The sequence below is a fragment of the Scomber scombrus genome, chromosome 8, assembly GCF_963691925.1.
Source record: "Scomber scombrus chromosome 8, fScoSco1.1, whole genome shotgun sequence".
Classification (NCBI taxonomy): domain Eukaryota; kingdom Metazoa; phylum Chordata; class Actinopteri; order Scombriformes; family Scombridae; genus Scomber; species Scomber scombrus.
In genome coordinates, this window is record NC_084977.1 from 6,956,869 (window position 1) to 6,979,131 (window position 22,263).

At 41.2% G+C, this 22,263-nt stretch overlaps 1 protein-coding gene across 1 annotated transcript; it reads left to right on the plus strand.

Annotated features, from left to right (window-relative positions):
* Positions 1-1,237: 1,237 nt before the first annotated feature.
* LOC133984279 (unconventional myosin-VIIa) lies at positions 1,238-21,809 on the plus strand. Its single transcript, XM_062423477.1, has 47 exons — positions 1,238-1,255; positions 1,389-1,490; positions 1,585-1,737; positions 2,317-2,501; positions 2,836-2,957; positions 3,088-3,230; positions 3,323-3,436; positions 3,521-3,674; positions 3,768-3,844; positions 3,931-4,050; positions 4,780-4,919; positions 5,022-5,232; positions 5,317-5,452; positions 5,554-5,723; positions 5,823-5,960; positions 6,053-6,211; positions 6,311-6,403; positions 6,494-6,588; positions 6,678-6,762; positions 7,359-7,577; positions 7,869-8,075; positions 8,166-8,378; positions 8,476-8,646; positions 8,736-9,035; positions 9,127-9,293; positions 9,381-9,507; positions 10,827-10,946; positions 11,143-11,316; positions 11,581-11,808; positions 11,908-12,075; positions 12,195-12,312; positions 14,208-14,334; positions 14,430-14,596; positions 14,695-14,876; positions 14,961-15,082; positions 15,174-15,328; positions 15,432-15,585; positions 16,183-16,338; positions 17,059-17,164; positions 17,262-17,375; positions 17,463-17,550; positions 17,653-17,759; positions 18,052-18,237; positions 19,411-19,527; positions 19,747-19,830; positions 19,938-20,057; positions 20,172-21,809. The coding sequence occupies exons 1-47, from the start codon at positions 1,238-1,240 to the stop codon at positions 20,265-20,267; spliced, it is 6,708 nt and encodes a 2,235-aa protein (XP_062279461.1). The 3' UTR covers positions 20,268-21,809.
* The last annotated feature ends 454 nt before the right edge of the window (positions 21,810-22,263 follow it).

Here is a 22,263-nt window from a genome sequence, read left to right on the forward strand (position 1 = left end):
TTATTGCACCCTCTCTTAAACCAGTCTACACCCTTGAATAATGTCTTTTTTCAGGGTTTTTACTTTCTGGAAGGTGTTGCAGTCTGGTGCTCACTCTATAATGTGTTTCAATTACAGTTAGTATTGATGGTACGAGGTGTTTTTAAACGGCATAATCACATCTGCAGAGGGAGACCAGTCGTTCCTGTTTACTATCTGCCTTTTACAACTTAATTGCCTCAGAGTACAGCACAGCGGGTTAGCAGTGCTTGACCTATAACCAGTGTGTTTATGGATCAGGGAAAGAGTGACGGGCATTTTGGTATCACCTCCGCCTATTAGCTCCTCCTGACACCTCCTGACTTAAAGTCTTGTCTTGAGCGTTATTTCACAAAGTTTTTAACCCTTTCCATGTCTTGTGAAAAACAAATGTCCCAACTATTTGAGTCAGGAGGAGCTATGAAATAATTTTATGACTTTAAATTTTATGAAGTGTTATCTGTTTGCCATGTATTTAATATACGGAAGTATTGTGTTGTTATGGGTTATTGTTCATAGTTGATCAAATTCTAGCGTGATACTTAAGCTCACTTAGCACACTTCTTAAATCAATTGAAACTGATGCACTGATGATATTTGCTATTATGTGAAGTTCTAAGTCCCAAGCCTTGTAATTTGTGACAGTGGGTGGCTCTACCTTTGCAGGAGCAAAGTCAAAGGTCCATAAAGGAGAGCTATGCTCGGAAAACTCCCTGCTTCCTGCTTCATAGTCAGTCAAGGCATAGTTCTCACAGCAGTGGCAGAAGGGGCTTCCATTAAAGAATCAAGTATTTTCAGGTAAGAGCTGACACAACACACACAAATATAAATGTCTTCAGCTATGTTAAAAACATGTTATAGTTTCAAAGGAGGTCACATGATTACATTACCTGTTCAGCTCAGTAAGAACTCGTTAATGGGGGTGTATGAAAAGTGAAAGTTTTATTGAAATATTCGGAAATTATTTTTTTTTAAATGGTTATAGAAATATGTCTGAAGGGTTTATGGTCAAGTAAAAAAACCAACTCATTGTATTTTGAAGCTTTTGCTTCATATGCTTTTCTACCATAAGACTTTCCTTTGTTAGTTCCTCTCTAAAGCTCCATTGGTTTACTAGCAGGTCATTATAATGGCTGGTGCTGGTCTGAATCCGCTCACTGTGGTGATATAGATTATGATTGTAAATATATTTTTGACAGAGTTGATCCATGTTTACACCATGCTGCATTTGAGTAAGGTAAGAATGATACAGTGTCTCTAAAATATACATTTGATCTGAAAATTCATGCTGCTCAGATGGTAGTTTTGAGAGGTGTTGGACTCCTCCGGCTCTGATGATTTCAAATACAACTTCTGGTTTCCTTAACTAGGGTGATTTTGTGTGGGTGGACTGTGGTACTGAGGTGCCTATTGGGGCGGAGGTCAAGGTGACGGACACTGGTCAACTTCAGCTGATTGACGATGAAGGAAAGGTAGAAAACCCACAATACTTATTCTTGCATCAGATTTAGGAAAGTCAGTGTGAACCTTGTATGTAATGTCACTTATTTTAATAAACGTGTACAGGAGCACAAGATCAACAAGAAGACTGAGGGCAGCATCCGGCCCATGCACCCCACCTCTGTCAAGGGTGTGGACGACATGATCATGCTAGGTGACCTCAATGAGGCGGGGCTCCTCAGGAACCTCCTGGTGCGACACATCGAAGGCATCATCTACGTAGGTTTCTATTCCACGCACACACTCTGAACCACCTAGTTTTATGATGCCCATAACCTGCTGTGGAAATGCTAACTCGCCTATGTCTTCCCTCGCTGTGAGCGCCTTACAGCCTTTAGACTTTGCCCCGCAGTTTATCACACTGCTCTTTGTCTCCATAGAGACGAATGACCCTCTGTTGAAAGAGAGTCTCCCAGTGTTTGAATTTAACAGCATCAAAGCTCGACAGTGTGCCTTCAGTTATGAATCAGATCATTTTGTCATAAAAAAAAACAAGTGATGTGAAAATGTGATGTGCTCGGGGCACTTACGAGTTCATTTCTTTAACGGCAGATTTTTACACAGCTCTTGATGATCGTAAACCATCCATGAAATGTTTAAATCCAATGAGTCATATTTAGAACATGAATCTCGCACTGTGTTCCTTGATAAAACGGGGTCATGTGGGTCACTGGCCTGATGATAATGATAAGAACTTGTTTTTGCTCATCTACACACACACACACACACACACACACACACACACACAATCATCAAATGTGCTTCTGTGTCACAGTTATTATCGCTCTCTGTTTACAGACATACACAGGCTCCATTCTGGTTGCGGTCAACCCTTACCAGCTGCTGCCCATCTACACCACCGAGTATGTGCAAATGTACACAGATCGACGTCTGGGCGAGCTGCCGCCGCACGTCTTCGCCATCGCCGACAGCTGCTTTTTCAACATGCGGCGCAACCAAAAGAACCAGTGCTGCGTCATCAGGTTCTGATCTCATCTGCAAACAGGCTTCAAATATTGATTGATTGATTAAAACCTTTATTTATATAGGAAATACAACATAACCACCAAGAGTTAATTATAAGTAATGGAAAGAGCAAAAATCAGCCTCTTCAACATCCTATTTTTATCTACTGCATCTAAGGCCTGCAACAGATAAACAGAACAGCACAGTGTTGATTTGCAAAGGTCAAACTCGTGTGTGTAAGACATGGTTGGATTGAAATGATAAATAATAAAGGAAATAGTAAATGAGGAAGTGAAGTATGTATTTTCATGCCACAATAACACATTACTTACTTCTCTGCCCCCCTCTCAGTGGAGAATCAGGAGCGGGGAAAACTGAGAGCACCAAGCTGGTGTTGCAGTTCCTGGCTGCAGTGAGCGGGCAGCACTCCTGGATCGAGCAGCAGATTCTTGAAGCCAACCCCATCTTGGAGGGTATGAGTGCAACACCAATATAGAGTTATAATGCAGTCATAATGAGCTTTACCACCCCCCCTTTAAAAGCAATTAAAAATCACTTGTTACTTTATTTACTTTCTTTAAATGTATGTTTTTCCCCTCTCAGCTTTCGGTAATGCCAAAACCATCCGCAATGACAACTCCAGTCGCTTCGGGAAATACATTGACATCAACTTCACCAAAGGAGGGGCCATCGAAGGGGCCCGCGTTGAGCAGTACCTGCTGGAGAAGTCTAGAGTTTGTCGTCAGGTAAGAAAATTGAGTATTTCCAGGAACATTCATGTGGTACAAGTCAAATTTTCTCGGAGTATCGTGGTGAAGAACTTGTGTTTCATGTGCAGGCACCCGAGGAAAGAAACTACCACATCTTCTACTACATGCTGATGGGTTTGCCAGCTGACCAGAAGAAGACCCTGTCACTAGGGAGCGCTGCCGAGTACAACTATCTGACCATGGTACTGAAATTGAATAAAAAAAAGCTTAATTTATTGATGAATACTTTTTTTAGACATAAATCCATTGTGTGATCTGGTCTCCAGGGCAAATGCACCAGCTGTGAAGGGCGTGATGATGTGAAGGAGTACGCCCACTTCCGCTCAGCCCTGAAGATCCTCATGTTCACAGAGAACGACTCCTGGGAAATCTCCAAACTGCTCGCCGCTATCCTTCACATGGGAAATGTAGACTTTGATGGTAAGTACAGTACTGTATGTATTCAGTTAATTCAGTCAGATTGAACACATTATCGCTGCAGCTGCTGAGCACATCATTTCCTTTGTATTTCAGGCACCATAGTGAATAACCTGGAGGGCTGCGACGTCCGCTCATCATCAAATTTCAACATGGCCAGCAAACTTTTGGATGTATGTTTTTGGGGGTTTTTTGTTTTGTTTTTTAGATTTGAGAGTTGCTATGACTTTCTCTGACTGTGTTTGTCTCGTTACCTCAGGTGGACCCTAAAAATCTGGGCAAGAGTCTGACTAAGCGCTCCTTCATGACAGCCAGAGAGAGCGTGACCAAAACTCTGACCTCTGCTCAGGCTGTGGACGGCAGAGACGCCTTTGTCAAGGTTACATGATGACTAAGTTTCTCTAAAGCAAAAATATATTTCAGAAATAAAAACAGCTCATTTTAATATAATAAACTTTAATAATTGAACAAGAGGACACATGCAGCTGTTATTATCTCATACTTACCAGAAACATCAATGGATGGATACAAAAATTGACAGTTTTTCAATTCTGTCCCACCAATGAGACACAAAAAAAAGGCAATATACTCAATGTCCGTTGACTTCTCAGCTCGTCAGGCATTGTCAGAATTGGTTCACTGAAAGATGAAGGCCCATCCTTCAGTGAGGGGTTGCAAGTAAACAATGATTTGTTTTAAGGGGTCACACAACAAAAGGTTTTGAAACTACTGGTCAAAGATGTACTTGATCAAGTCCAGCTCAAAATCCATCCAAAGTACAGCATAAGCTCTCAGGAATACATCTGTTTTTGGGTTGAACTAGTGGAACGTTTGTCCTGCAGGTGGTGCTAGATTAAAACCCTTAAGTATGTATTGTCTGAGCAGCATTAAAGTTGCTGTCAAAACAATAAGAAAACAGGCAACTGACAAAATGATACTGACAACAGATTACAATGCTTAAGTAAGGCTAAAAGAACAATTAACAAAGTCATTAACCATATTCTGGAAGGAATGTTTGTCAGATTGCATGACATCAGGATCTCTTGTGTTGTTTAGTTGCTACAGGTTGTGGCACTATGTATAATTAGTATCTGTATCATTTGTCCAGGCTATTTACGGCAGACTCTTCATTTGGGTGGTGGGCAAAATCAACACCGCGATCCACAAGACCTCTGAGGAATCCCAAGAGACTCAACAGTCCATCGGCCTTCTGGACATCTTCGGCTTTGAGAACTTTGACAAAAACAGGTAAGCATTCACACAAGCTTTTATCATCATGTTGCTGCTCTTTTTAAACACACAAGCTAAAATTCATCCATCTTTCTTCTCGTAATGTGCTTTCTCTCTCAGCTTTGAGCAGCTGTGCATCAACTTCGCCAACGAGCAGCTGCAGCAGTTCTTCGTCAAGCATGTTTTCAAGCTGGAGCAGGAGGAGTACGCCCGCGAGAACATTGTCTGGGAGCGCATCGACTACAAAGACAACCAGGGCACTCTGGACGTGCTCGCCAACAAATCTCTGAACATCCTGGCTCTTATTGATGAGGAGAGCAACTTCCCCCAGGTCACTATCGTCTTTGTCTCTCCCAATATTCTGCTGCAGCTAATCAAAGCAGGTTTTAACCGTCATCTTTTTGGTTATTTTCAGGGCACAGACACCACCATGCTTCAAAAAATGAACCAGCACCACGGGAAAGGAGACATCTATCTTCCACCCAAGAACAACTACGAGACACAGTTTGGAATCCGTCATTTTGCCGGAGTTGTCAACTATGACTCAAAAGGTAATTCTTGAACTAATCAACAAGCAGCTTCCCTCACGTCCTGTGTCATGTCCTCACTGTGTCATGTCCTCACTCTGTCATGTCCTCTGTCTTGTTTCGAGGTTTTCTCGAGAAAAACCGCGACACCCTCAGCCCAGATCTGATCCAGCTCATTGAGACCTCCAACAACAAGCTCCTCAAACAGGTGTTCCACAACGAGCTGGCCCTCACTACGCCCAAGACCAGCTCCAACCCCAGGATGAACTTCACCTCAAAAAAGAGCTCTCTGAAGGTCAGTGCAGCTTTTACGATTTTAGACACAGCTGTGAATGACAAAAAACACCATTACTTACATTAATTACTTACATCATGTTGCATTTGTTTCTGACAGAGAGCAGTTGATATGAAGCGCACCCCGACTTTGAGCGGTCAGTTCCGACAGTCTCTGGACTCCCTGATGAAAACGTTGACTGCGTGCCAGCCCTACTTCATCCGCTGCATCAAACCCAACGACTTCAAGAAGCCCATGGTGAGGAGAGAAGCTGCAGTCACTCAAACAAACTACAAAAACGTGCTCACGTCTGCACCAAAATGACTTAAATCCTTTTGTTTGTGTCTCAGCTGTCTGACAGAGGCCTGTGCCTGCGTCAGCTGCGTTACTCCGGCATGATGGAGACAATCCGGATCAGGAAAGCCGGATACCCCGTCCGCTACACCTTCGAAGAGTTTCTAGGCCGCTACCGTGTCCTGCTGAGAACTTCCGTCTGTGATCCAAAAACAGTAAGTTTGATGTCACTATCTTTTTAAGTTCAGCATCCTCACACCTTTTTTTTTATCTGTTCCTGCTGTGATTGTGTGATGATTCTTCTTTTCTAACAGGAAAGCAAAGAGAAATGCTGCGAGAGCATTTGTGAGACTGTGCTTGACGGAGAGGGCGACTGGAAGACTGGAAAGACAAAGATATTCCTAAAGGTACTGCCTCTGCATTTTTATGTTGGCGATGGTTATGTGGAAGTTTTGTCCCACCAACATAAAATAAATGTATGACTCTTTTTTTCCCAGGACATCCACGACATGATGTTGGAAGTGGAGCGAATGAAAGAACTAAACGTGAAAGCACTTCTCATCCAGAAGGTCATGAGAGGCTACAAATACAGGTGCAGGCAAATAAGAATCTTTTGAAATGTGATGTTTGTTGTTGATGTGATTTGTAACTACACGTCTGTATGCTTTATGAATTTTATAGGAGGGAGTTCCTGAGGAAAAGGGCGAGCGCTCTCGTCATTCAGAAACACTGGAGAGGACACAAAGGCAGAAAGCTGTACAAAGTGGTGAGTGTGGTGATATTGTGTATTTTTTAAATTGTCATTAAACTTCCTTCTAACAAGTGTTGTCTATGTATTTAAAGCCTGATTTCTGCATGATCTTAAGAAAGTCAAAGCTCCAGCAACACATTCAATACAGGAGAACTTTATTAATAGACCAACGTGTTTCGGCTTGCGGCCTTCATCAGGGTTAGGGCTACAAGCAGCGATTAAATAGGGTATTTAAAAAAATAGAAAAAAATCCAAAAGGTTTTTAAAAATACAAAAAATAAGCAATAATGTGCATCCAGATATGTATCAGCCAATAGGTAATCCATCAAGGTGGGGTGGGTACATGGTCATGTGACTTCAGGCCAATCATTGTCCCATTGTCTCTGATATCTTGTTGATATCAAAAAGTGAGTCAATCCCACACAGTCTTGTCCCTGCGCTGTAAATACTGAGCAGAGCATTGAATGTGTATTCACTCACAGCTGAAAATAGTCCCCAAGAAACACTCTATTTACTCCTGTTTGTGTAACGTTCGCCTGAAACTACAACTCCCCGCTGTTAACACATTGTTTGTTTTTTTACTCTTTTTTCCTCTCCTATTTGAATTGTAGGTCCAGCTGGGCTACGCGAGGCTGCAGGCGCAGGTTCGCTCCCGCCAGCTCCACTTCCTCTACAAGAAGAAGCGGGTGGCAGCCGTCGTGCTGCAGGCCAAAGCCAGAGGATATCTGGCCAGGAAGGAATGGAAGCGCAAGAGAAACGCTGTGATCCTCCTGCAGGCGCAGACCAGGGGCATGCTGGCAAGAAAGGCTCTGAAGAAGATGAAAAGAGATGTAAGGTTTTTTTTTTTTTCTTATGGATGACAATTGTAAGAGAAGTCCTTCATGGTTTCATCTGGCATTGAACCCCCCACCTCGCAACTGCTCTAATATCACTACTCAGTACACAGCAGCAGAAAACTGTGATTAAAATGCTAATTCTACAGTTAAAATATGATTAATTTTTAATCCTTGTTCCCCCCCAAACCACTGCTGTGAATAATGAGTAATTTGTTATTTGGGTGCATGGTTAATAAGGTAGTAAAAGACATGCTGATCTTTCTTTTGTGTTGTTTGTTTTTTCAGAAGTACCTTTCTGATAAAGAGAGAGAAGACGAACAGAGGATCATCAGGGAGAGACAGAAACACCTGGAGGAAGTGCTGAGGCAGAAGAGAGAGAATGAGGCCAAATCCCAGTCAGAGTCCATCACAGACCAGGAGATGGTGGACAGCATGTTTGACTTTCTGCCCCCTATGATTGGACAAGAGGGGCAAGCACCTGTGGGATTCGAGGTGAGAGAACTGAAAGTGGAGCACGTGTTCTCCTGGAGAAAGCAGAGTAGATGAATCACACGTCACACATCTGTATCTGTCCGTTTTCAGAATTTCGAGGGGAAAAGGACCGTGATGGAGGTGATCGACATAGACGACTTCCCCATGGAGGAAGAGCTTCCCGAAGAAGACTACGACGACCTGGACGAGTACGCCTTCTCCAAATTTGCTTCCATGTACTTCCAGGGTGCGGCCACGGCCACGCACATCCGCCAGAGGCTCCGACAGCCCCTGCTTTACCACGAGGAGGAAGGAGATATCGGGGTACTTCTGTTTGACTAATTTAAAGTCAACGTTTTGGTTATTCCGCTCTTTTTATTTCATTAAAGTTACCGTGCCGTGTCTCTTGTGTTATCACTAGGCTTCGTTGACAGTGTGGTGGATCATTCTGAGGTTCATGGGAGACCTCCCCGAGCCAAAGAAGCAGGTGAAGGCTCACGCAAGTCAGAACCCTGTGCAGGAACGCTCAGTGCTGCAGGACGTGATGAACAGAAAGGACAGACGTCTCAGCCACATGGTTGGCCTGGATCAGGTAATAACTAACTAAAGGACAAAAATCTATACATTTTTAAGATCAAACAGTTTTTGCTTATTTTAAAAGGTAATTTCTGTCTTTTTCAGAGGGTGCTTAGGAATAAAACTCCAAGAAAGGATTCCACAGTCCCCGAGGAGTCGGCACCCAACAGAAAAGGCTCCATTTTCACAGACCTGCGGGCAAAAAACAGAAAAGCGTCTGCAGTTCCCAGCGAGGGGTCTTCAAACCAGAAGGTATACACCGTACCGGAAGGGAACCCCCGGGCAAGGAAGGGATCCACGTTCACCGACATGCTGACCAGAAACAAAAAAGTATCCGCTGCTCCAGATTTTGGAGCCCCAAGAACTGGTGTGAGCTTCAGGAAACCCTCAATCATCATGGAGGAGGTGAGATGGAAACCTAAAATAAAATTCTGTCTTTTTATTTGAACTTTATTTTACTTTACTGACGGCAATTTGATGGTTTTTTTTCTGACAGTCAGACAATATGACCGAAGTGTCCAAGCCTCCCGCCCTGCAGACTCTTAAGGAGGACAGTGATGTCATGACCGACCCAGATGATGGTCCCACTCTGGATCGGCCGCTGACGTCTCTGGAAAAACTCCACGCCATTGTGGGATACGCCATCATCAGGCGTGACCTCAGGTTGCTGACATGTCATTTTAAAATCACGTACATTTTAATATGTTTTTTCTTTCTCCGTTAATAAGTAATTTTGTTTTTTCTGTCCAGGGACGAGATTTACTGTCAGATCTGCAAGCAGCTTCAGGATAACAACAATCGCAACAGCTACTTCCGCGGTTGGATCCTGCTGTCGCTCTGTTTGGGCATTTTCTGTCCAAGTGATAAACTTACAAGAGTGAGTACAACAGTTTTTATTCTGGCACCTGAAGTTAAATTGTCATTGAAGTTAATAAGAAGTTAAATTGTCACCATCTTTGTTGTGGTCCGTTGCCGTGGTTACGGAGGGTGGTTCTTGTCAACAGCTTGTAAGGAGAAGCTAAAATGTCAGATAACCTAATGATGTTTCTTTCATGAACATCCAAAGGAAGTTTTTAATGGTAGACTACCAACATTAATGCTGGAAGTGACTCATATTAGACTGAAAGTAACATTAATGTTAAATCCACATCACTTAACACTGTTACTGTAGCTTATCTTATCATCAATGTCAGTATGTAGCCTGCATATTTTGGTAGTGTGTCATAGCTGTTTATTTGCTGCATTTAATTGTCAGAGGATTGTAAAATAATTCAAAGAACTGATAACATCAGATAACATTCCTGACAGAAACATAAGTTGTTACTGAATGCTAGATGCTTCATATTAAAGGAGATAGTTTTGGGAGTGTTGCCCATCCAGAAAAATGTAAAAGGTTTAGTAATAGTTTTCATGTTCAAAGGTTATGTTCCGTCTGGGTTTTTTTGTAGCAGCTGAAAGGTCAACCAGTAGACGAGAGGTAGTTTAAAACGGAATACACAGTACCTGCAATCAAACTCCTGAATGAGATAACAGGATTGAGTTTATAACAAAGAGATGGTAACACAAGTGTACTTATCTGGTATGATTTGATAAAGAAGGGCGGGTTCAGCTACGAGCCACGTAGGCAGCAGGTTCTTAAACCTTCAAGGACTAGTTTTGCTTCCTGATACATTCCTGATTCTTCCAATTCATCTTCTTACTGGTTACAATAATGTTACAGTGGTTACCAGTATGTGCTGTTATCATACTGTACTCAGATTTATGTGCATGTGTTATGTTCATGCTCTCTTTGTCATAGTTTCCCATTAATGGATGTCTGTCCATAACCTTTCAAAAAGAAATCCAAACTCATTGTTTCTTTTCTATTGTGTACACTTACTTTTACAGTGATCCACTGTCCAGGCCTCCACACTCAGCTGAACTAAGCCTGCAAACACAGACACGCAGTTTATATGTCTACATGTATATATGTGATCACACATTCATATCATTAATGTAGTTATTTTTCTACTTTTATATAGTCTTGATTCATCATTAAAAAAAAAGGCTATGAACAAATATTTTTCATCGCGGTTTTATTTTCATTGACAAAATGAACAGTGAAGTACAACATTTGCTTTGGCTGCTGCAGATTCATAGACAGTAAGCCACATGCTGCAATGTTTTACTCATCCCTTTTATCTCCTGTCTTGGCAGTATCTCCAAAGTTTCATCCGCTCCGCTCCAGGGGGCTACGCTTCCTACTGTGCTGAAAGGCTGCGGCGCACTGTAATGAACGGAGTGCGAGGCGAGCCTCCAGCCTGGATGGAGCTTCAGGTACTAAAATTGTTATAAGATGCAACAGCGTGCTACATTTTAATGGGTCAGCGCACCCAGATAACAGCTGGTGTCTAGTGGTTATTTAGCCACACAGGTAGTTTTGGTTTTATGGTATCAGTCTTTGAAATTATCTGATGCCTGCATTTGACATTTCCATTTAATCAACATTGTTTTTTTCTTGGTGCTACAACAGGCAACCAAGGTCAAAAAGCCCATGATTGTGTCTGTGACAGTGATGGATGGACGTGCCATCAACCTACCTGTTGACTCAGCCTCAAACTCTAAAGAGGTCTGCCAGATCCTGGCCAACAAAGTCAAACTCAAAGACACGTTTGGATTTTCTCTCTATGTGGCTCTGTATGAGAAGGTACACACACTGATTCTCTTTACTTCTTCTTCTTTATAAGATCCAAATTCCAAATTATTTCTGCCCTTTGAGCAGAGAGAACGTAACGTACAAAAAGAAGGTTTTGGATAGTTATTTATGTAATATGATGGACATTTTTCACAGTTTTCTGATGTTTTATAGACCTAGTTGTGATAATCTGCAGATGAGTCGATAATTACAATGATCATCAGCTTTGTAGTGTATCTAGATATCCGTAACTTTAACTGTTGATGCGTCCCGTAGGTGTGGGCTCTGGGCAGCGGCCGGGAGCACGTGTTGGACGCCATCTCTCAGTGCGAGCAGGAAGTGAAGAGGAGAGGAGGGCAGGAGCAACACGCACCCTGGCGTCTCTTCTTCCGCAAGGAGGTCTTCACCCCCTGGCACGACTGCAAAGAGGACAAGACCAGCACGGAGCTCATCTACAAACAGGTCATCCACGGTCTGAAGTGTGGAGAGTACCAGAGTAAAAAGGTTGGCTTCCATTTGGATCATTCAATCATAAAATGTCAGTCACACATCCTGATATAAGATGATAAATATATATATTTTTACACGCTTCTCTTCACGCAGGAGGATGATTGTGTTCAGCTCGCTGCAAAACATTTGTACATCCAGCACGGCTCAGACAGCAGCCCAGAAAAGGTGAAGGCAGCTGTGCAGGAGTGCATCAACAGCTCTCTGCTGGACGCCAAGTCAGAGGACAAATGGGTGCAGATGGTCAGCACGGCTCACGCTGAGGTCAGTCACAACAAATGAAGAAAGAATGAAATAGTTCACCACGTGTAGGAAATATAATACTCTAACATGGGCTTCAGTAGATTGAATGTTTTTTTCGTTTGTTTTTTTAACTGTACTAGGGTTCCTTTGTGAGTTCAAAGCAAAAGACAGATTCAGTGAAGGCAGAGATTGTGGACTACGCCCGGGAGATGTGGCCCATGTTCTTCTCCAGGTTCTTTGAGGTTGTCAAGCTGTCAGGTAGGCAGCAAGACACAGTAAATGTTTCTAACCTTTCTCCTGTTATGTATGTTAATAACAAGTGCATTCATTTAAAATCATACAGCTGCAATTATATTAATACATGAAGCAATTAACACCCATGTGTGACAGGAAAGATTATGTGTATTTATGGCAACATTTGTGTGCTGATAAATACATGGGAATGAGAAGTACTAATATAATGATTGTATGCATCATTTACTCCTTTATTATAAGCAAAACAGGAGTTTCTGGTTGTATCTGCAATATTATGTCTCAAATTAAACAATAACAATCAAATAATGAATGTGAAACTTGGCAGAAGCAGTGCAGTATTGTCTATGTTCAGTAAGTACTAAACACAAATGAGTGATAAAGTTCTGAGTACAGGGTCCCACATAGATTTAACAGATTTGTATTGTAATTTTTTTCATCACTGCAAAACATAAAATATGTATAACACACACTTTCCTCAGGAATGTAGAGACAAACAGGCGTATCTATGTCAGACTGGAATAATCAAATCTATTTATAGACGTACTATACCACTGGGGTTAATACTCCAGCAAAGTGTATGATGAAGAGGGAATAAGTGGGCCAAAAAGAAGATTTCTCCATTCCCTTGATTTCAGATGTTACAGATGTTTAGCGTGTGAACAAGCAGTTTGCAAAACGATACACCCGAGCTGTCTGACAAGCTCACACACACACACACACACACACACACACACACACACACACACACACACACACACACACACACACACACACACACACACACACACAGAGACACAGTCTTTTCCCAAATAGGTCAAGTTTGTCCACACAGGGAACAGCAATAAAGTAGAGGAATCCCTTTTGTTACTATTTGCACAGTTATTGTCCAGTTGACACTATGCTGGTCAAGTGGAAATAATCACAAGCTGCCAACAAGATTTCAATATATAACATATCTGATGGAATGATGGAAGTATTCAAACCCTTTTTTTACCAATAAAATGAACAAGTATTAAAAACAAAAGTACTTTTACAGCAAAGAGGTGGATCTGTGTGGGATAAATTACATTATTATATTGTTACATATACAGTTAAGAAGTTTAGTCCAGTGGTTCCCAAACAAGGGCTCCGGCTCCCTCCAAAAAGTCCCAAGATAAGTCTGAGGGGGCCAGATGAGTAATGGAGGTCAGAGAGAAAGAAACATAAGTTCTTCTACATGGATTTGTTTGAATTTTTTGGACGTTCCACTAATCTTTGTTGTTGTTTTTTTAAATACTGGATTTGACCTCTTTGAGCCTTGAACAGTTATTTAAATGACACAGTGTGTCAAGTTTAGAGGCTAATTTACATTAATGTAAAATCATATTCTGCAAATTAAGTGGGAGATGGAAAAAGTGTAATATTTTGTATGACAATACAAATACATAGATTAAGCATATAACCTGTTAGAGCTCAAGATCAATTTCTCTCTTCCCCTTCTTGCTATTCTTTTTCATATGTTGTCCTGCTTGTAAATGAAAGTGATTCTGAAAAGATCAGTTTAATAATCCAAAATTTAGATTCTCGATTATTGTTATTTATTAACAAAAATGTCAAACTTCGCTTGTTTCTAGCTTCTAAAATATGAGGATTTGCTACATTTTTGTATTTTGTCTCATTGTAAATTGAATTACTTTGGACTTGTTGAAAAGAAAGACCTCACATTGGGCTCTGGGGAAGTTTGATGGGTGATTTTCACTTTCCCAACATTTTATATGAATCAATTAATGAAGAAAATGACTGACAGGTTAATTAATGATACTAAATAATAATGAAGTTGTAACCCTACAGTGAAAGCCTTCCTCCTTACCTCTGAGTTGATTATAGGGCCTCATTGTTTCCTCTGTGGATGTTTCTAGGTCCTCCACTGGCTAAAAGCAAATTCATCGTGGCCATAAACTGGAATGGCATCACCTTCCTGGATGAGAGAGAGAAGAGGCTGCTGGAACTCTCCTTCCCAGAAGTCATGGCAGTCAACACCACAAGGTAGAGACGGCACAGAATCAGAGGAGAAAGCAAGAACTTGAATTATTACGTGTGTGAATCCTTTGTTTTTGACCCCGCTGTGTTGCCTCACACAGGGACAGTAAAGCATCTGGCCATGCAGTGAGCATGCTGACTCTGAAAGGAGATTTCACCCTGAGCGGATCCAAAGTGGAGGACATGGCCGAGCTGATCACCATGTTCCTCAGTGGACTCACGGAGCGCTCCCAGTACGCCGTGACTCTGAAGGATGTCGACAGCCGAGGTCAGAACAGCAGAAATAGAATTTAAAACGTATCTTTCTCGCAATATCACACCTCGCTTATTACTCTTGCTAACGTCTGTCCTCCTGTTCCTTTAAAGACGACCCCACGTTGCTGAGCTTCAAGAAAGGAGAGCTCATTGTCATTATCAAAGACAACGAGCTATCTCAGGAGCGAGGCTGGCTCAAGGGTCAAAACGAGAAAACGAAGAAAACGGGAGCCGTCTCCACTGAGTCCATCCTGATCCTGCCCACGCTCACCAAACCCTCCCACGAGATCATGGTATGGAGATGTCAGCGGCACATCTTTGTCTGACGGTCCTGGTGCTGTAGAGTGTTTAATATTTTGTGTTTTTTTTTATTTCAGAACCTCCTCAACCTGTCTCCTAACCAGAGGAAGGATGCCATAAAAGCAAACCTGAAAGAAACAGGCACAATGGAGAGATTAGCTCCCGCCTCGCTGAAAGAATTCTCCATGGAGTATTTCAGGTACCTTCCGTTGTTCCACATCCTATGCTTAACTTTCCACCTGGAGAAGCAGTGTCCACAGACATGTGCATTTCGTTTCCTGACCCCACAGGCAGCCCACTAAGGACGTGAACCGGCAGGTGATCGCTAGGAACGCTGTTCCCGAGAGGCTGTGGGTGAACTCCAGAGAACCAATCAGGCAGCCCCTCCTCAAGAAACTGATGGGCAACCCCGAGCTTAGCCAGAAAGCCTCTGTGGCCTTCACTGATATCCTGAACAGAATTATATCAAACAGCAGCATTAATGTGTTATTATCCATTTTCTAGAGGTTACGTTTTTTTAGTATATTGAGTCCTTGACTGTTGTGCACCGATCCTGAAATATATGGGAGATTACCCCACCAAGCAGATGCAGAGTCCTCTCGAGCTCACCGACCAGATCTTCCGCCCCGCCACTGAACATGAGGTGTTCAGGGATGAGATCTACTGTCAGATCATGAAGCAGATGACCAACAATAACAACAGGTACGCATACTGTCACTGTGTCAGGATCTCAGATCATTTGGGGTAAAAGGAGATTAAAATAATGTAGAATGTCAATCACAGCTGTAATACTTTTTTCCCCCAGTGCTTAGTAATAATTCTATTTATTCTGATGTATTAGAATCATTATAACGCAGTTAGCTTTTCTCTGTTTTATATCGTTATAAGTTGAGGATCTTTGGGTTTTGTACATCAACTAGGAACCTGAGATCTATTTTCCAACATTTTATAGACCTAATGATTAATCCTGGAAATAGACAGTTGTAGAGTTGATACTGAAAATATCTTTGTTGGTTGCATAAAGATAAAACCAAGACTAGATGATTTATAGTAAGTAGCAGTTGTTACCTTGCATACATTTCTTTCTTTTAGACAGTAGGAAGCACCAAAAATATAAGAACGAGCAATCTGACTTTTCCCCAGAAGTGGAACTGAAAAATGTCATCACCCTCCCATGTTTCAGTTCACCTCAGGTTCATCAGAGAGAATTTTTAATACAAGCCAAGACTCCATTTCATCTTCAGCTTTTACAGCGTCTTACATGCATATTTCTCCCGTGTTGCCTTCCTCCATCCCCAGGTTCAGCGTGGAGCAGGGCTGGCAGCTGTTGTGGCTGTGCTGCGGCCTCTTTCCTCCCAGCCAGGCTCTTCTGAGGCACACCAAGCGATTTCTGGAGACGCGGCGCAGAGAGACTCTGGCCTCTGACTGTCTGCAGCGGCTGCAGAGTTCACTGAGGTTAGCCCGACATGTTACGCTGCGCTTTACTACCTCGCAGCACAGTGGACCCTGTTTTTATAGAAGATCAAGGAGATTAGGAGTGTAATGAAAGCTTCTCCTCCTCCCCGATATCATAATAATAATGAAACGGTTTGTGCAACCAAACATTATTTATAAGGCAGCAGATGCTTATAGAGAAGCACAAGCAGAGGCAGTTATAGATCTGCACCTCAGGTTAACAGCCACAGTGACATGACACCACGATGGGGGTGGTTAGAAAAGGAAATGTAATGGCCGTGGCGCCTTGTGTTTTTAAATCTCCCCATCAATCGCTCTCTAAAAGCTAAACTGATATCGCTGAGGACTTTTTTTTCTAGATACGTAGAGGGCATGATGTGCGATATAGGGCTTAACTTGCTTGCAGCACTACTCACTCAAAATCCATACTCACTAATGTGTAACATCAAGTTCACAGTGAGGCCACACACTGCATTTGCATGGCTTCCTCTATAAATAAATTAGATTTACATGCACACACTGACAAAGGGCTCATAGAGGGCTTCTTTTTTTTTCTTTTTCTTTTTTTAATCAGCACAGTTGGCGCATGGCATTTTGGTTTTTGCCATTTTGATGATAAGAGTGTGCTCTTTTCTTTATCTGCGCTGAATCTGTGGGTTCGTTGAGTCAAAATGATAAAGCAAAAAGTGACGTAACGGAGCATTTGCGGTTCTTGTGTAGGATGGAGCCCAGGAAGCTCCCGCCACACCAAGTGGAGGTCGACGCCATCCAACAGAACAGCACCCAGATATACCACAAAATCCACTTCCCCAACGACACAGAAAAGGTGTGAAGACGGATGTATTGCATGTTTAAAGTCACAGATTTAATACCCAGATTAAACATTCTTTCATTAATACCAGTAAACTATCATCCCTCTTCAGGTATTTGAGGTAGCAACCAGCACTAGGATCAAGGATCTCATCCAGAATATCAGCAAACAGCTCGAGCTGACTTCAGCAGACGGCTTCAGCCTTTTCATCAAAACACAGGACAAGGTACATTCGATGTATTGTCAAGCTTACACATCAAATCCTGATCTAGAAATTGATGAATTTCCAGCCTAGTAATTCTGTTCATTTTAGGTTCTCAGTCTGAATGACACAGACTACTTCTTCGATAGTCTGAGACAAATCTCAGACTGGTCCAAGAAAGCCACTCGGATGAAAGACGGTAAATAAAACATGATCTGATTAGAGTGGAAATGATACTCTTGTATTTATCTGTAAAACCTCTTTGTATGTGTGTGTGTGTGTGTGTGTGTGCGTTCTGCAGGTGGGACGGTCAACGTATCCTACCTTGTGTTCTTCATGAGGAAGTTGTGGTTCAATGTGATCCCTGGCAGAGACACAGAGGCTGATCTTATCTTCCATTTCCCTCAGGTACATTTGAATGATGCAGCACAGCCAACATCTCATTTTCCAGGCTGATAACTTTTTCCCGCATGATATGAGCCAAATCTTTCCATGAACACAATCCTACCTATAGATGAGATAGCATCAGTACTACAGTGCTACATTATGATCAATAGGATTATCACAGATTAAAAAGTGGACAGGCTGTGACCCGTTTTTCATCTCTTTAAGGGTTAGGATTTAAAGGTCAAACTTGAGCCCAAATCTGTTGAGAATTCCCCAAATGACACACTTCATAGACTATCTTTCTATCTTCCAGGAGCTACCCAAGTACCTGAGGGGCTATCATGTTTGCAGCAAAGAGGAAATGATCAACATTGCGGCTCTGCTCTTCAGGATAAAGGTCAGCAATGACAAGAGCCAGCTTGTCATGATTCCCAAGATGCTAAAGGAGCTGGTGCCTGGAGACCAACTGAAGGCCTTGTCTGAAAATGAGTGGAAGAAGGTACGAGGGCCTTCATTTTCATTAGCATCTAAATATGTCCTTTATCTGTACCTTAAATGATATGACTGGATATTGTCTACATTATGCTCACTATCAAAAATCTCACGAAAAGACCAAAAAAGGTACAGCGTTAGTCCGTCTGTCAATACTTCCCAAATTGCCTTCCCTGTCTGTGACATTCAGCCCCGTAGTTCCTACTAAAGATATAAATAATGCTTTGTTCTAAATGCTAAAGTCAGCATGCTAAAATGCTCACAGTGACAATGGTAACATGCTGATATTTAGTTTAGTAGGTCATGTTTACCATGTTGACCATCTTAGTTTATGGTGTTAGCATGCTAGGCAAATTTATCATGCTAATTTAGTTTAGTAGGTCATGTTTACCATGTTGACCATCTTAGTTTATGGTGTTAGCATGCTAGGCAAATGTATCATGCTAATTTAGTTTAGGTAATGCAAGAAAGTGAATTATTACGAGGTAATGCGTGCGTGTTAGCATGCTAAGATTTGCAAACAGCTATTAGCTAGGGCTAATGGGAATAGTTTTGGTATTTGGTCATGAAGTCATTAGTCGTTATAAATCTGAGGAGAGTAGTGTAGAGTAGTGGTCTGACTGACATTGTCATTCATAGATCAATGCAACAAAACAACAACAATTCACAAATACATAGTTTCACTTTTAAAAAATGGCACTGTAGTTTTTAGCAAACATTACTCAAACAGGAGTAAACAGTTCATATATTAGGGACTATTTTTTCCTGTGAATTAATACACAACTGGTGTTTTAGTGAATACAGCAGCAGGACATTGTAATAAATTAACATGTCACCCAGTGAAACATTGTTACTCGTGTTTTTAGTAGTTTTTCAACAACAATGGAGCTCTATGAAACAGAGGAATAATAACTATCAGACTTTTGATGTACAGATTAAACCTGCTAGTAGCATTAATTAATTCTCAGTTTGGGTTTTTCAAGGGGTTTGTTGATATTAAAAAATACAGAATATAACCAGCCTTAGCACAATATCACCATTATTGTGTTCCTGTGATCTTATCTCAGTGCACTGAGAGTATTGCCTGAAGGCTGTGGGGGTGTAAGAAAATCATTAACCTCATTTAAAACAGTGCCAACACTAGAGTTTTGTATCACACTGTGACATTTCTATTTTTTAGAGTATTGCCGCCACTTATAACAAACAAGTTGGCACGACTGTGGAAGAAGCTAAGATGGGATTTCTGAAGGCGATTTACCGATGGGAAACGTTCGGCTGTGCATTCTTTGAAGTGAAGGTAAGCAGTGCAGTGGATGCAGGGCAGACACTTACTTACCTTACTATCTATAGTCCATTTGGTTGGGTGGGTGGTTTTTCTATCTGACACTTTAGCTCTTTTTCAGTCAGTCACACCATCTGACAACACAATATACTAACCGCACAAGCTCAGAAAGAACATGGTCATGATCACAGCAAAGAAGAGTTGTCTCATCTTTCTTTCTAACTTTATTTTCAGCAAACATCAGAGCCAAACTTTCCAGACATTGTGCGAATTGCTATCAGCAAGCAAGGACTCACCATCATCCATCCCAAAACCAAGGTTGGAAAAGAAATCAATTATCAAAAATTCAAAAATCATTAATTAATATTCAATTAAACATCCCGGCAAGTTTCCTGTTCCATTAACAATTCTTTTCTCTAATGAAGGAGGTGCTGGCAACACACCCATTCAACCGCATCGCTAACTGGTGTAGTGGAAGTACCTATTTTCACATGACTATTGGCAGTTTAGTGAAGGGCACCAAATTCCTGTGTGAAACTTCACTGGTAAGATATGTTTAGTATCTGAATCCATCATTTGATACTTGTGCTTTGACGTGATTAACTGGCACAAAGTCTTTTTCGTTTCCTTTTCTTCACCCCTGTCTTTTTTTTGAACAGGGTTACAAAATGGATGATCTTATAACCTCCTATGTCAACATGTACCTCAGAGAGAGGAGGGCAGTGCAAACCAGGAACCAGCGCGTCAACATCTGAGACTCGCAGTCAAGTAGCAAGTGTGACGCAACTTGTGCCTCCACTCTGCAGCTGTGGATTCAAACATGTAGTTTAAACAAACACACACACACACACACACACATAAGGGCAGAGCAGAAACAGTTCCCTGTTTTAAAAAAATGCAATCATCTTTACTTGTGCTCTGTGAAAAAAACAACACATTGATTTATTGGATGAAACAAAGTTGTTGTAGATTTCTCACATTTTATTTAAAGCTTTGGTTCCTTGACATAATAAAAGTGTCTCTATCTGACCTGAGGGGAAGGTTATATTGTGCACACATTTTATCTTCAGCTTTAACTGTGGCAAGAAAATACTGTTTCATGATCCATAAATAAAAACAAAACTAACATGGTGTTCACAAATGTGTCTCCAACCCGCAAACAAAAACCATGCAAGTTGAATAAATAAAAAACACTTTTAGAAATAGGTGCAACCTAACTAAAGTAAAGGTCCCTGTTCTACATACAGTTTATATTTCCAACTTAAAACACTCTCAGAACACTTTCTGTGTGCAGAAAGGTCTAAAAGTGTGTGTGAAATGTTGGTGCGTTTTTTACACATGGTTGAATGTGTGGGCAGATGATTGTGACACGTTCAGGATTGTGTTATATGACTCTTTCACATAATCTGATCTAAAAATTCACAGTGTACATGTAGAAAAGTTGAACATCTGGCCTATAAGAAATTTGTGGAAAAACTTTTTTTAACCCTCCTAAACATATTTAATCATCATTATTTCATCAACAAAATTTCACAGTTTTTGATATTTATATGCTCAGAGAATACTTCAAAATCAAATGTTAATAGATTAATGAACTTGAAGTTGGAAACATACATGTAAAATACTGACATTTATTCAAGTTTGGTGGTATTATGTTTTGAATCTGAAAGTACATTTCTTAACACCATAATTGTCACGCATCTGTCACCAGTACAAAACTAATTTCACTCCATATTAATCTTAATCAAATCTGCATGAAAACCATTAAAGCTGCCCTGTGGAGTTTTCTCCTAAACAAACACAAATGTTTACATTCACCAAAACAAGCTGTGTGTATCCTTAAGGCCTAAAAATGCATTTAATGTATTTCTGTCCTCATTAAAAATATGAAGGCCATTAAAAAAATATATTTTAAATTGTGCAATGTTTACATCCACGTTTTCTAGCTCACAGCGTTCTTCCTCCTTGTCTTTGTTGGCACATTGCTTGCTTCTTTGCACATTACCGCCACCAACTATCAATAACTGGAATTGCGCAAACAAGACAGCAGAATGTGGATTGCGTCACTCATGCGCCTACGTGTTTACATGTGTGAGATCATAGGTGCACAATACAAACAAAAGGTGGCTCACCTTTAAGAAGAATGTTGCTCCACAGCGATACTAGTGGTCAAAAACTCCACAGGGTGCCTTTAAAGAAGCCTAACTACAGAATATATGTTTTCAGTTTCAAATGTTTCTGCTTTTATGTGATATAATATTCAATGAAACATTTATTGTTTGTTTTTTTTCTGCTAAAATTTCAAAATAAATCATTTTCCCAGTACAAGCCTGTTGGTGAGTAAACTATTCAACATGTTGAAAGCATTTATTTTCAATAAGAAAGCTCTTTCAGCAGCAGAGAAAAACACTTTTTTTCACAGAAGTAAGAAGAATGATATATTTATGATACTAAGCAGCTACACAAGGCAATGTTATTGCTTCAGGGTTACGAGACGCACAACAGACAGTGTGGAGAAGCCGAACAAAAGCGGGACCGTCCCAATTAGCAGTTGGCAGTAGATTAACAGGGTAGTAATGTCAGAGCTTCTCCACAGCCCTGCGCAGATAGTAGCCTCATTCAAGTCTACAGAATACCATTTGCATATCGATGATACTGAGAGGAGAAAGGGCCGATGTGTCTGACGCACAGCTGTGATCTCCATGTATGAATGAAATATTATCCCCTCTCAGCCAGTGTGTCTTCTCTCCA

What these genes read in the sequence shown, in the direction of transcription:
- LOC133984279 (XM_062423477.1), top strand. An exon ending in AACCAGTGCTGCGTCATCAG is followed by an intron (nt 2,502 to 2,835) that starts GTTCTGATCTCA and finishes CCCCCCTCTCAG; the next exon opens with TGGAGAATCAGGAGCGGGGA. An exon ending in ATGACCAACAATAACAACAG is followed by an intron (nt 15,586 to 16,182) that starts GTACGCATACTG and finishes CTCCATCCCCAG; the next exon opens with GTTCAGCGTGGAGCAGGGCT.